Source organism: Coenobita brevimanus, chromosome 80 (assembly GCF_032717465.1).
Source record: "Coenobita brevimanus isolate Jiangsu-jjx chromosome 80, ASM3271746v2, whole genome shotgun sequence".
NCBI classification, from domain to species: Eukaryota; Metazoa; Arthropoda; class Malacostraca; order Decapoda; family Coenobitidae; genus Coenobita; species Coenobita brevimanus.
Genome location: NC_137033.1, coordinates 40981233 through 40994974, shown reverse-complemented (window position 1 = coordinate 40994974; position 13742 = coordinate 40981233). Strand labels below are relative to the sequence as shown.

The window sequence follows — 13742 nt, the reverse complement described above, 5'->3', positions numbered from 1 at the left end:
ACGACCAACGAAAACTAACAAGTAAGACACTTTCTCACTGGAAATTGTAAAAAATAAGTTCAGGAGGTGAGGCAAAACTGGCGCCAATGTGTATACAACCATGAACTATGAAAGGTGTAAGAAACAGGTTATTCATGGAGTTTTAAAGACCTCTTGGAAGACCATTGACAATTTATTATGGTCATCATCATCATCCCAATCCTCTTTCCCACATAAAGATGTGAGGGACGATCAAGAAAAAATAAAACAAAAACCATAGTGCCTTACCTAATCTTATTAACATCACCTGATATTAATTGGGCGATGATAAGGGTCACGTGAGAAGCCAGCCTTCCGCTGTGTAGTCGGGGGTCATTTCGTAACTCTTGAGCAAAGATAAAGACACGAGAGGAGAGGGATGTGAGGTATGGGAATCAGTACTGTAACAATGGTGTTCGGGAAGAGGTCTGTGTTGCTGCTGCTCTTGGTGGCGTCTATGGTGTGTGGTGGCAGTTCATCAGACCTAATCACTGGTCAGTATGTAAAGTACGGGTATAGTGTTGATGTTGAGATTTTTTCTTACCTAGGTATGTAAGCATTTATGTATGTCTGTAGCAAACTCACGTCAGGTCATGTTAGGTACTGATCTGCTAATTGTGCCACGTAATCTAGTTCTACCTGCTTCATAGTCGGGTCGTCAGCGATTAAACCGGCAACGTCACTGGTTTTGTCTAGTAAGAAGAGTAGCTATACACCAGCAGGATGAAAAATGGACCTGGCAAAGAGTGGATGAGCTTATGAGCCAACATCCTTCTAGCAGGGTAGGTGTACCTCGTTAAGTCTTGGCTGGCAGTCCACTTAAAACAAGGAAAACTGTATTTTCAAGCCTATATACCGCTAGTGCCAAGGATTCCATGCCCCAGTCCATAGGCATGTAAGTGTTTGGGATAGATTAAAAGCATCTACTTGCCCGAGTGCCAGGGGGTTAACTCATCCTCTTCATGCCCACAGTGGGGGCGGAGGGACGTTGGTTACAAGATTGTGACAACGTGAGTTAACTTTTACCTGGTCGTGGTGTAGTGGTATGCTGCCTGGCTCTCACCTGAGAGGCCCGGGTTCGATTCCCGGCATATTGGTAATTTCTCTGATGATTTTTCCTGTGTAAAAAATACAGGTTCTCTCTTCTCTCCATAGGCATGTGGTGAGCCATCTCCTGACTCAGGAGGATGCAGAAAGGTTTGCACGTCCTCCCTTTATAAGTCAACACAGCCACCATAAAGAAAAGGATGACACGGGATTGGGTCAGTTAGATACAATTGACCTGACCCAAGCCTGCTGGGGGATACCTCCTCGGATGCTAGTGAGGGAGGACCCTTTGGGTCCTGTCAGGCTGGCACTTATCATGATGAATGCTGGATAAAGCGTTTTGGACTCCAGCAGCTGAACGAAGGGGGAGGGGATGATCGTGTCCCTGTCCTGTTTTTAATGGACGTCACAGTGGCATAAAGACACGTAAGCCCGAAGTTCCACACATGAGTTTAACCTCCGGAGAGTATTTTGAGCAGGAGCTTGGAACATTCTAAGCCTCTGACGGAATGACTGACTGCCTTCGTTGTCAGGAAAGCAGAAGCAACTAAGGGTTGTTGGCATAACCGCACTCTGAGGTGTGGCGGCCTGGACATTGCGATAACAGGAGTGATGGTTACATAGCTTAATCTCTGGGATGGCTTTGACATTGGCTCTCATTTCGGGGGCGTTGCTGTGTTGATCTCCGCTCGCTTTGCCTCTCATATCGACAGGATTACTCCAGCTGATGGACATAAAATGCTGGTGAAGCTAAGGCACACTCGGACTTCCTCTCTCTTACTGCAGTGCAAAGTATGTTCCTACTGAAATGAGTTAGGAGAAAGATGTTTTATGCCAAACTTGGCTCAGTTGTGGACCAATGCCCCTTGTGGGATACACTTCTGGTCTTGGATAACTTCAGTGCAGTCACTGACACTGATAGAGTAGGCTTCGACACTGACAGAGTAAGGATCGAGGATAAGTCCCCATGGCTTTGGAGCCATTAATTCCAATAATTCTCACCATCCAGATTTCGCAAAGACCGGTAAGTTAAGAACTCCTTGATCCTGGTTCTAGCAGCTTTGTCTTCACTGTTGGACTTGGTATTTCAAAGTCAGAGGGGCTGCTAAGGAGAATGACCACATAATGGTAAGTATTCAGTAGAGGATCCTTTGGAACTGCAGAGTTTTCAGGAGTGCAGAGTTCTTTGCTCCTAATCACAGAACCTGTTATTCTACACAGGGACGCATAAATTCCATCCATCCATCATCCAATCCTACGTTGTCCCATGAGGAGCGTAGGAGCCCGGGGCTAGGCAAGTTGGTCCTGACATTTAAGATGAATGACCAGCCTCACTCATCCCTGAGTGTCATTACATGAGCAATAAACCCCAACCACCCTTCGGATATAAACCTCAATCCGATTGGAGTGCCGTAATTACCCACTAAACCACCAGGCGCCAAAATTTGGTTATATGGTTACCATCCAGAATAGTATTTGGTTTCCTTGTTTACTGGAAACCATTTGGCTTGTCACTCAGTGTAGTCACCCACAAGCAGAAGTAAGAGGAAAGAATGAAGGAAAGAAAGACAGAAGAGGGAGTGTAAAGTCACCCATAGGCAGAAGGATGAGGAAAGAATGAAAGAAAGAAAGATAGAAGAGGATGGAAGGAAAGAAGGATGGAGGAAAGGGCAGACACCCGAGAGCAGCACTACATCGAATAAAACTTGTGAATAAAGGTAACAACTATGCAGGGGTAGAAAAGGCACTGAGTTGACTTCGCACACCTAATCTTTATGGATGCAGATTATACAAGTTAGGAATATGATCTTTCCAAGACAAATCCCAAGAGAATGAAACTCTAAGTATGTTACACATGATGGAGGATTGAGATGGATATTGTGAAAAATTAGAGGATACTCCTGCACAAGACTATGATGGGTTGAAATTTGGAAAAAACTGGGTTTTTGATGCAGTAAAAACAGCAAGATTACTTTTACCCCAATCAGAAATATAAGCAAAATCAGACATCAGTTGTGCCATAGCTTCATCGCTCGTTTGTTGAAGGAATTGCGGAGATGGACACTGCATCAAGGGAATGGATAGGTGAAGGGTGGAGTAATCAGCATACGAGTGGATAAGGTTAGGGGTACATCTTAGAAGGTCGCTGATGAATAGAAGGAAGAGAGTTAGTGATAGGACAGAGCCATTAGGAACAATACTACTGATAGCTCTAGCAGAGGAACGGCGGCCGTCTACAACAGTAACTATAGAGTGACCAGAAAGGAAGCTATAGATGAAGGCACAGATAAAAGGATAGAAACCATTAGAGAGCAGTTTTGAAATTAAAGATTAATGTTTGACTCGATCGAAAGCTCTTGAGATGTCAAGGGCAATGGCAAAGCTTTCGCCAAAGTCCCGAAAGGAGGATGACCAGGAGTCTGAAAGGTAGGTGAGATGATCGACAGCAGAGCCTCCTTGGCAGAACCCACACTGACGATCGGAAAGAAGGTTGCGATAGGAAAGATGCTTAATTTTTTTTTTTTGTTAATCAAATAGACTCAAAAGCTTTTGAAATGCAGGATGTTAAAGCAGCTGGGCGACAGTTAAAGGGCTGTGAATGGTCACTCTTCTTTGGGACAGGCTGAATGAGAGCAAACTTCCAGCAAGAAGGAAACGTACATGTTGACAAAGGCAAAAGAGTTTACCCAGGCAGGGTGTAAAGACAAAAGCACAGTTCTTGAGGACAATAGGAGAGGCCCCTTCAGGTCCATATGCCTTCTTGGTATTGAGGCGAGTGGTAGCAGAAAATAGCCTACAACAATTGAAGAAATTTTAATGTTATTCATGAGAAAGTCAGAAGGGGGAAGTGATGGAAGAGAAGCACCGGTATCGTCTAAGGTGAAATTGGAGGGTAAAGTCTGAGCGAAGGGCTCTGCTTTATCCGTAGAAGAAACAGCTACAGAACCATCAAAGTGGAAAAGAGGAGGGAAGAGTGATGAGGTAACACTGTTAGAAGGTTTTTGGGAAAGTGCCAGAAGGAGCAGGAAGAATTTGAGTTGGAGAACTCAGAACACACGTTTTAAATTATTTTTAGCAGAGCGACGAACAGACTTTGCACGATACCGAGAAGAAACATAAAAGAAATGAGATTCAGGGGGTGGGTTTGCTCCGGTATCTTTCGTAGGCCCTCTCCTTGTTGTGGACAACATTAGAACAAGGGTGATTAATCCAGTATTTTTTCATTAATTATAGGATAAGAAAAATGAATGTATGGCTCCATGCCCCAGAGGGTAAACTCCGTAATGTGCAAGGCACACTCGGATGGCTCTGGCCAATGGAAGCAATAATCATTCTAGGGAAAATCGAAAAAGTACTGTCTGAGGACTTCCAAACTAGTAACTCCAAAGTGCCTAAGCTTCTGCATCATGGGAGGGCCCACTGGCCTTAGTGGTGCAATAGAACAGGTGAAGGTAATAAGACTGCGATCGGAGGGGCCCAGTAGAGAGAAAAAATTAACAGTATAAACTGAAGAATTGGTTGTAAGGAAGAGGGTCAAGTATGGTGGAACTCTCTCCAAGGCAGTCAGGGATACGGGCAGGGTTCTGTGCAACTTGCTCTAGGTCATTAAGGATAGAAAAGATGTAGGTTGTTCACCAGGTAGATCAGTGAAGGAGAGGAGAGCCGAAGGTGGTGGTGAACATCGAAATAATATAGTATGGAAATTTCAGAGAAAGGAGAAATTCGTAAAAATTTCTACTTTGATGATTCTGTAGCTGTTTCTTATACGGATAAAGCAGAACTCTTCGCTCAGACTTTACCCTCCAATTTCACCTTAGACGATTCACGTGCTTTTCTTCCATCACTTCCTCCTTCTGACTTTCTCATGAATAACATTAAACTTTCTTCAACTGTTGTTGGCTATTTTCTGCTAAAACTGGGCTCAATACTAAGAAAGCATATGGGCCTGAAGGGGCCCTCTCTTGTTGTCCTGAAGACAGCACAGCTATATTTAGTCAGAAAATGAGAGGACAGCCAAAGCCAGATCATAAAGATTTCAGGAGATTCAAGTTTAGGAACACGAGAGCAAGTTATGTTGTTGCATACATTTACACAACAGCCATCTTTGGCTTTAAAGTGAGTATAGAGAAAGTAGGAGGATACAGAGAAAGATTTGATATCAGTTGCCACAGACAGTTGTGTCTGGGTAAGGAAGAGAAGGTGAGGTTTAGAGAAGCAGAGCTGATGTTCAGCAGGGAGAAAGTTAGAGGAATGGCCGCGAATGTTGCAGAAATGAAGACGTGAGTCAGACAGTGGTTCCAGGCATCTCGTTTGGTCGTTCCAGAGAAAGGGGCGAATGGTGGGACCTTTTATGGTCACCACCCCCTAAGGACTTCGAGTCTGGGTGTTGAAATGCTTATATATATATATATATATATATATATATATATATATATATATATATATATATATATATATATATATATATATAGATAGATAGATAGATAGATAGATAGATAGATAGATAGATAGATATTTGTATATATATATATGTATATATATATATATATATATATATTTGTATATCTATATATGTATAGACATAGAGAGAGAGAGAGAGAGAGAGAGAGAGAGAGAGAGAGAGAGAGATGTACACATATATATATATATATATATATATATATATATATATATATATATATATATATATATATATATATATATATATATATATATATATATATATATATATATCCATCCATCCATGATCCAATCCTACATTGACCCAAGAGGAGCGTAGGAGACCGGGGCTAGGCAGTTGGTCTCGACATTAAAGATGAGAGTGACCAGCCTCACTCATCCCTGAGTGGCATTACATGAGCAATCAACCCCAACCATCCCTTGGATATAAACCTTCACCGGTTCAATCCAATTGGAGCGCAATAATTACCCATTAAACCACCAGGTGCCAAAATTTGGTTATGTGGTTACCACCCGGCGTAGTAAATGGTTTACTGGTGTACAGGATACCATTTGGCTTGTCACTCAGTGTAGAGTCACCCACAGGCAGGAAAGAATGAAGGAAAGAATGAAGGAAAGAATGACAGAAAAGGGAGTGTAAAGTCACCCGTTGGCAGAAGGACAAGGAAAGAATGAAGGATAGAAAGACAGAAGAGGATGGAAGGAAAGAAGGATGGAAGAGAGGAAAGGGCAGACACCCGAGAGCAGTAAGACATCGAGTGAGTGGATGGTGAGCGCCCCCACCTACCACTCAGGTAGGTGGGGGCGCTCACCATATATATATATATATATATATATATATATATATATATATATATATATATATATATATATATATATATATATATATATATATATCTATCTATCTCTCTATCTATCTATATATATATATATATATATATATATATATATATATATATATATATATACACGAAATTGGTGTTGACAGTTAGAGGAACTTGTATTGGAGAGCATGCTGGCTTACTCTAGTGTGTTACTGAAACAATGAAAAGGTTCAGCAAATGGGATGGGCAGAAGCTAGGCCCTAAGGCTGATGAAACGGCAGCTCCAGTCATCAGTGTTCAATCCACTTTGGGAACACCACCCTATTCGATTGTTACTACAGTCTAGCCCCTGTAGAGTCGGTATCCTACACTGAAAACGATCTGAACTAGAAATTTTAAAAAACCAGATTGGCTTAAAACTGACATCTCCATCTTGAATGCTGAACTGTTGTAGACTAATACACTGACACTGGAATATGATGCTAGTCACAAAGACATGCAATAGAAGGACAGGGATTTATAACATATTTTTTTCTGCTACTGAGGTGCTTTAAGTAAGGTGCAAAAGAACGGAAATCTGGGTCAAGCTAAGATGGGTGGAGTATATATATAGGTACCCTAGCCTTGGACCTTTACACAGTGAAAGTGCTATAGTTCTATCACCTTAACTTGGTCCAGAATTTCACCCTTTTGCAGCTCGTCTCACGTAGTTCAGTGATAGAACTAGACAATACAACGGTTCTATAACCTTTCCATTGCACTTCTTCGTTATTACCACCATACTCTAGTGCAGTGGTTCTTAACCTTTTTTGAGTCACGGATCCCTTCGCAAATCTAGTGAAAGCTATGAACCCCTTCCCTACAAAAATGCACATAAGCACAAACACAGCATTTTGCATACAATGAATGTACTTTGTTTTATTGAAAACTGTCTCACGCAGTGTATGACATACACAAAGCATAAAACTGTCTTTACAAAAAAATGTTTCCCACTCTTTCATGGAAAAGCTAATGGTCACTCGATGAAAAAATGAAATACATCCAACTTGTGTAAAATAAACAAAACAAAACATTAACTCTGCTCAAAAGTTCATTTCAGTGACAGGGTTGTTGTTTGGCTTGAAAAAGAAGATGAATTTGTGGGGTGGTCTTTGGCAAGGAAACACGCATGTCATCGTTGACATCCAGTTGATTTCAACTTTTCGTTTTGACAGAAACAAGCGCTGAAAACCCTGACTCACAAAGGTATGTAGTAGCAAACGGAATCACAGCACCCATAGCTCGCTTTGCCAGACGGGGGTAGGTTAGTGTCAATGAACACCAGAATTCTTCAAGACTCCTCGATATTTTTTTCTTCAGTTAACGATGCCAAACGGCATCACGAAATTGTTCTCAATTATTCTGACTTTCACGGACCACCTGAAGCTCATGGGGGTCCATGAACCCCAGGTTAAGAACCCCTGCTCTAGTGTTAATCTTTTGTTATAGCCCAGCACACAAAATGAAGGCATGGAATTTAGGCCAAGCAGAAATTAATAGAGAATAATATAAGATCGTTTGCTACTATTTTGCGCCAGCGAGATTCTATTGCTTCACCTCCCTTATGCTTCCCATTATAAAATGAGAATATAATATGGCCTCTAGTTTGTCTAATGTGGTTGCGGTGTGTTGGCAGCTCTTTGAGTATATTCTGCATGGCATGAAAGACTTCGTAGCATCTCCTCCGCAGTGATTTACTTAGGATATTAAACCTTAACATGGTACTGGAGAGGAATATCTTCGCATGGTGGCACCGATATAACAAGAAAGTTTTACTGCTTGATTATAGAAACGTCCCCCAACTCCGTCGCTGATCTCTGAAAAGAGGATTGTGGGCTACAGAAAGGCCACAGCAGTTAGCAGTCATTAGGTTCACTTTCATATGAAACTGGAGCTTCATCAACGCCTTAACATTCTCTTGTATGCTATTCATATCGCTGAAAGTCTGCATAATTTACATCAGTAACATGCAAGATAATATTGAGATGTATTTAGTAGGCAAGATGACTAAGGAAGTGTGGTCAGTAAACCACTAATACTACTCAGGATGAACCCCTTACTGGGACTTATTATCGAAAGGGCACTGAATCTGGCTTCGGAGACGTCGTAATGACTATCCCTTAGGGATTTTTTTCGATCTTCATAACTCAGTGATCATCTTGCAGTTTAATAATGCAAACTATGTAGAACTAAAAGCGATATACGTAAACCATAATTTTATTTTTTTTTGTAATACGCTAAGTACGAGGTACTTCGAAACCCCATTTAGTAATTTACATAACCATACTTAAACTGTGCCACCGTTTGTGTCTTGTATGTCATACATTCCTCCACCATACCAGTATCTACTACCGCTGTCTTCTGTTCCACTGTCCGTGCCTCCTACCTGTCCTACCATAACACTGTCTACTGCCACTGTGTTCCGTTTCACCGTCTGTGCCTTGAGCCTATGCTACCATACCACTGTCTGCAGTTTCTGCTCTAAGTTTCACCAGCTGTGCCATGTATCTTTCTTGCCATACAATTCTTTACTACCCCTATATCTTGTTCCAGCGTTTGTGGTTGTATCCCTCCTCGCATCTTCCTAACGCCATATGACATTTCTCTTTTAGAAATGGCTTATGCGGTTAACGAGAGTACCGGTGTGACAATGGCAGAAGTATACCTGCCAGTTTATGTATCGCCAAGAAGGTAGGTGACATACACAGACTTTTTTACCTTAAATTGTGTATAAGATTGAATTTTTTACTTAAAAATTTACTCACATAATAAACACTGGAATTGCACTTGTGCAAAACGTTGATTGTTGCTTCTGTTATTTTTACTCACATACCTATTGTGCATATCACAGTCGAACTAGAGTGAATATTTTAAGTTGTTATTTAATAGTAGTAATTCGCAAATATGAAGAATCTTGGTGTTAAAAATAGGATAAAATCTCCCCTTCCCTAGCTCTTGTGGCCAGGCACTGAGGGACATGGCTGATTCTCTACTTGATCCAGACAGCACTTGGGCTTTAAGGAGTAAGTGGCTCCTTCTGTTGTTTTACAGTTTGACAGTATCTCCACAGCGCCTTGATTTAACATATAAATTCTCTCTCTCTCTCTCTCTCTCTCTCTCTCTCTCTCTCTCTCCCTCTCTCTCTCTCTCTCTCTCTCTCTCTCTCTTTCTTTCTCTCTCTCTCTCTCTGTAAGCTGCATCATTGTCCCACTTCACTCAGTAGCAAATTTTGCGATTTAATGTAATAATTAGTTCGGTCAGAGTCGCATTTGAGAGAATAGGCATCAGTCTTAAGCCTTCATCTTCCTCCTGTGTTCAGCCTTAGAATCTGGATCTTGCTTCAACCCATGACTGTGGGTGGAAAAAAGGGGCTGATGATGATGATGATGATGTTGTTGATAGTGGTGGGCGTGGTACTGGAGGTGATGAAGAATGTACCAAGGCGTAGGCCAATATTGACTCAAACTGGTAATATTTCTAAGTGGTATAATTACCAGCTGAGAGCTCATATAGTCCAATCTAAGGGCAAGGCTGTGACCTTCACACACGCACACACCCTTCCCCTTGCTCAATGGGGACGGTAACCACCCACTTCGTCAGTGAAACTTTTCGCAACCTGAGCGAGGCGCGAACTCCCGTCTACTAGATGGCAAGCGAGAACGTTACCACTGCACCAGCGAGTGTGTGTGTGTGTGTGTGTGTGTGTGTGTGTGTGTGTGTGTGTGTGTGTGTGTGTGTGTGTGTGTGTGTGTGTGTGTGGTGTTTTAGTACGATAACTTCGCAACAGCTCAGGGGTGTAGTAGGAAAGAAAAAAATCACGAGTTCGAAATTGGTGAAAATAGGTCAAGGTCTGTCTGTTTGTTATCATAATAACTTCGCAACCGCTCAAGATATCACCAAGAAATTTTACAGGTGTGTCGTAGGGATGAAAATCTCCTACGAGTATTGTTTTCAGTTTGTTTGTCTGTGTGACTGTGTGTCTGTTAGCACGATAGCTTCGCAACCGCTCAAGATATAATCACAAAATTTAACAGGTGTATAGTTGGGATGAGAATCTCCTACGAGTTTGAAACTGGTGAAAGTAGGTCAAGGTCAGTGTCATATTCCAAGCCGCGCTAGATATGTATCGATCCTTGGAGAGGGAGCTCTAGTTTATGTGGTTACGTCTATTTCTATTATTATTTGAATTTCAGTAGTGGACTACTGAGGTCAAAACAAATATGGCTTATTTTACTTGTTCTTATGAATGGTTGACACTTTGCAAAATTTGATCCTCTGCTTCAGTAACCCTTGTGCAGTCGAAAGACATTAACCATAAGCGTTTTCCTCCCTTCAGTGGTGGATTCCTGGGGCAAGAATAACGATGGTGCAATGTACTTACTGCAGAGCTACAAAGGATCTTTCGACGAGTGCATTACCACCACAAGCTCCAACAACTTCTTCACCGGAAAATATTGCAGTCTTCAAATTAAGTAAGTGTGTCATAAAAGACTTTGTAGTTACTTGTAGTGGAGTTTTATATATATTAGACTTGTGGACGAGCGGTTATTATATTTGAGTAGCTTTGTAAGTAGCTAATCTCCTTTCCCATTTGTCATGTAGTGACAGGAGAGGTAAAGAATAGTATGGGACTATTTTTAATTGTCTTGGAAATATTAACAAGTCTCTCACACAGAGCGAAGTATAGAGTCCCGCTAGCTATCTCTCTGTCTCGCTCTCTCTGTCCCTCTCTCAAGTTGCTAAGCCCTTTCCCTGCGACCTGTCTCTTCTATCGCCTGTCTCCTTCTGAGCTCTGCTTCCTAAATTCTGGTGTAGCAGGGGTCGTGTCACGTGTGTTACACTGTGGTTGGAAGTTCTAGAAACCTGTGTGTGAGTATGTGTGTATGTGTGTGTATGGTCACGAGGCCATGCTGTCGTGTGCCTATAAAGCATTCCTTGAGTTAAGAGTGTGTAAGCATGTTTAGCATTGCTCGATTCTCGCAGACACAATACCTTCTCATCATCTGACTTGCTGCTTCTATCTGTCTCTCTATCTATCTATTTATCTATTTATCTATTATGATTTGTACTTATAATATGGAGTCCTGACAAGTGCCTAGACTCCCTATGGCTCCTGTGACACAGCATCAGCAGAATAATATTGCCTGATGCTGGCTGAAATGTAGAGTTTTCATGATTGCAAGAGATTAATGGTTCGTCTGACGTTGGCTAGAACAGGATACAGTTGGTTTGTTTTCATCTGATAAAGATCCCAAACCCCTTTATCCCATACCGTGCTAGCGATGTAGATCTACATCCCCCCAAAAAACTCCAATGACGTAGCACTACGTCCTGCAGCACTGAGAAGTCACTGCAAGCAACCAAAGTAAAATAGCAGGTAATAACGTATCTCGCTAACTTTAGAAATTTCTCTGCTATGCTTACAACACGATTTAGGAGCACGGGAGGCGAATGAGTCTTCACAAGCTCACAGCCACTCTGGTCACTCAGTAACCTTAAAGATTTCAGAGTTCGAGTCGCACAAACCTGACTCGATATAACCTACTTTCTGGCTTTGGTGATTACTTTTATTAGTGCCAGGGATCTTATATTGATGTATTGAGCTCATTTACCCCCCGAAAAATCCAAAATCGGTTCACAGGCTCACAGGCGCTCTGCCCTCTCAGTAACCTGGAAGATTTCAGAGAGAGAGTGGCACCAACCTGACTCGATTCAACCAATTTTCTGGCTTTGGTGATTACTTTTATTAGAGCCAGGGATCTTATATTGATGTATTAAGCCCATTTAGCCAGAAAAAAAAATCCAAAATCAGTTCACAAGCTCACAGCCGCTGTGCTCTCTCAGTAACCTCGAAGATTACAGAGGTAGAATGGCACCAACCTGACTGGATTCAACTAATTTTCTGCCTTTAGTAGTTACTTTTATCAGTGCCAGGGATCTTATGTTGATGTACTCTTATTAAGCCCTTTTAGCAGGAAAAAAAAATCCCAAATCGGCCGGCGTAGAGGATTCCCCCCCCCCCCCAGCTCGGTACAGCTTAACTCAGTTGATTGTCATGTATGGTCAGATTAGAGGGCTGACTAGACTTACACCCTGCCTAGGCAAACTCTTTCGCCTTTACCTCAACTTGTACCTTTCCTTCTTGCTGGAAGTTTGCTCTCATTCAGCCACTCCCAAAGAAGGGTGACCATTCCCAACCCTCTAACTATCGTCCAATTGCTTTAACATCCTGTATCTCAAAAGTTTTCGAGTCAGTTCTTAATAGAAACATTTTAAAACATCTTTCCTATCGCAATCTTCTTTCTTATCGTCAGTATGGGTTCCGTCAGGGCTGCTCCACTGGCGATCTTCTCACCTACCTTTCACACTCCTGGTCATCCTCCTTTCGGGACTTTGGTGAAAGCTTTGCCATTGCACTTGACGTCTCAAAGGCTTTCGATCGAGTCTGGCATAAATCTTTAATTTCCAAACTGCCCTCTTACAGTCTCTATCCTTCTATCTGTGCCTTCATCACTGGCTTCCTTTCTGATCATTCTATAACCGCTGTTGTAGACGGCCATCGTTCTTCTCCTAGATCTATCAACAGTGGTGTTCATCAGGGCTCTGTCCTATCACCAACTCTGTTCCTTTTATTCATCAATGACCTTCAAAGCTGTCCATCTAACCCTATCCACTCTTACGCTGACGACTCCACCCTTCACCTTACCATTCGGTTCCCGCAACGTCCATCTCAGCAGTTACTTCAAAAAACAAGGGATGAGGCTATGGCACACCTAATGTCTGACTTGGCTCGTATCTCTGACTGGGGTAAGAATAATCTGGTTGTTTTTAATGCATCAAAGACTCAGTTTTTATACCTATCAACTCGACAAAATCTTCCACAGGAGTAACCACTAAGGTTTAATAATATTCAGCTTAATCCTACATCATCCTTGAACATACTTGAGGTTTCATTTACTCAGGACTTATCTTGAAAAGATCATATTACATCTCTTGTAAAATCTGTTTCCAAGAGATTGGATGTGCTAAGCCGACTCCGTTCCTTCTTTACCCCTGCACAATTGTTGACTGTATACAGGGGTTTTATCCTCCCCTGTGTGGAGTACAACTCTCATGTGTGGGGAGGCTCCCAACATACAACCCTTCTCAATAAGGTGGAGTCAAAGACTTTTCGTCTCAATAACTCTCCTCCACTTACTGACTCCCTTCAATCTGTCTCTTCGTCGCACTGATGCATCTTTATCTCTTTTCTATCGGTACTTCAGTGGTCACTACTCCTCTGAACTGTCTGCATGCATTCCTCCACCTCTATGACGGGCGCGTAGCAGCCGTCTAGCAGCAAACTCTCATCCC

The 13742-nt window shown here is 42.0% G+C and overlaps 1 protein-coding gene across 1 annotated transcript in view; it reads left to right on the top strand.

Annotated features, from left to right (window-relative positions):
- Nucleotides 1-1889: 1889 nt before the first annotated feature.
- The window catches only part of LOC145409342 (nose resistant to fluoxetine protein 6-like), a 141224-nt gene continuing 129371 nt past the window's right edge, over nt 1890-13742 (top strand). Inside the window, exons 1-3 of the mRNA XM_080279813.1 lie at nt 1890-2009; nt 9715-9823; nt 10726-10861. Coding sequence (XP_080135939.1) covers nt 1890-2009; nt 9715-9823; nt 10726-10861 — 365 coding nt within the window. The remainder of the gene's footprint in view (nt 2010-9714; nt 9824-10725; nt 10862-13742) is intronic.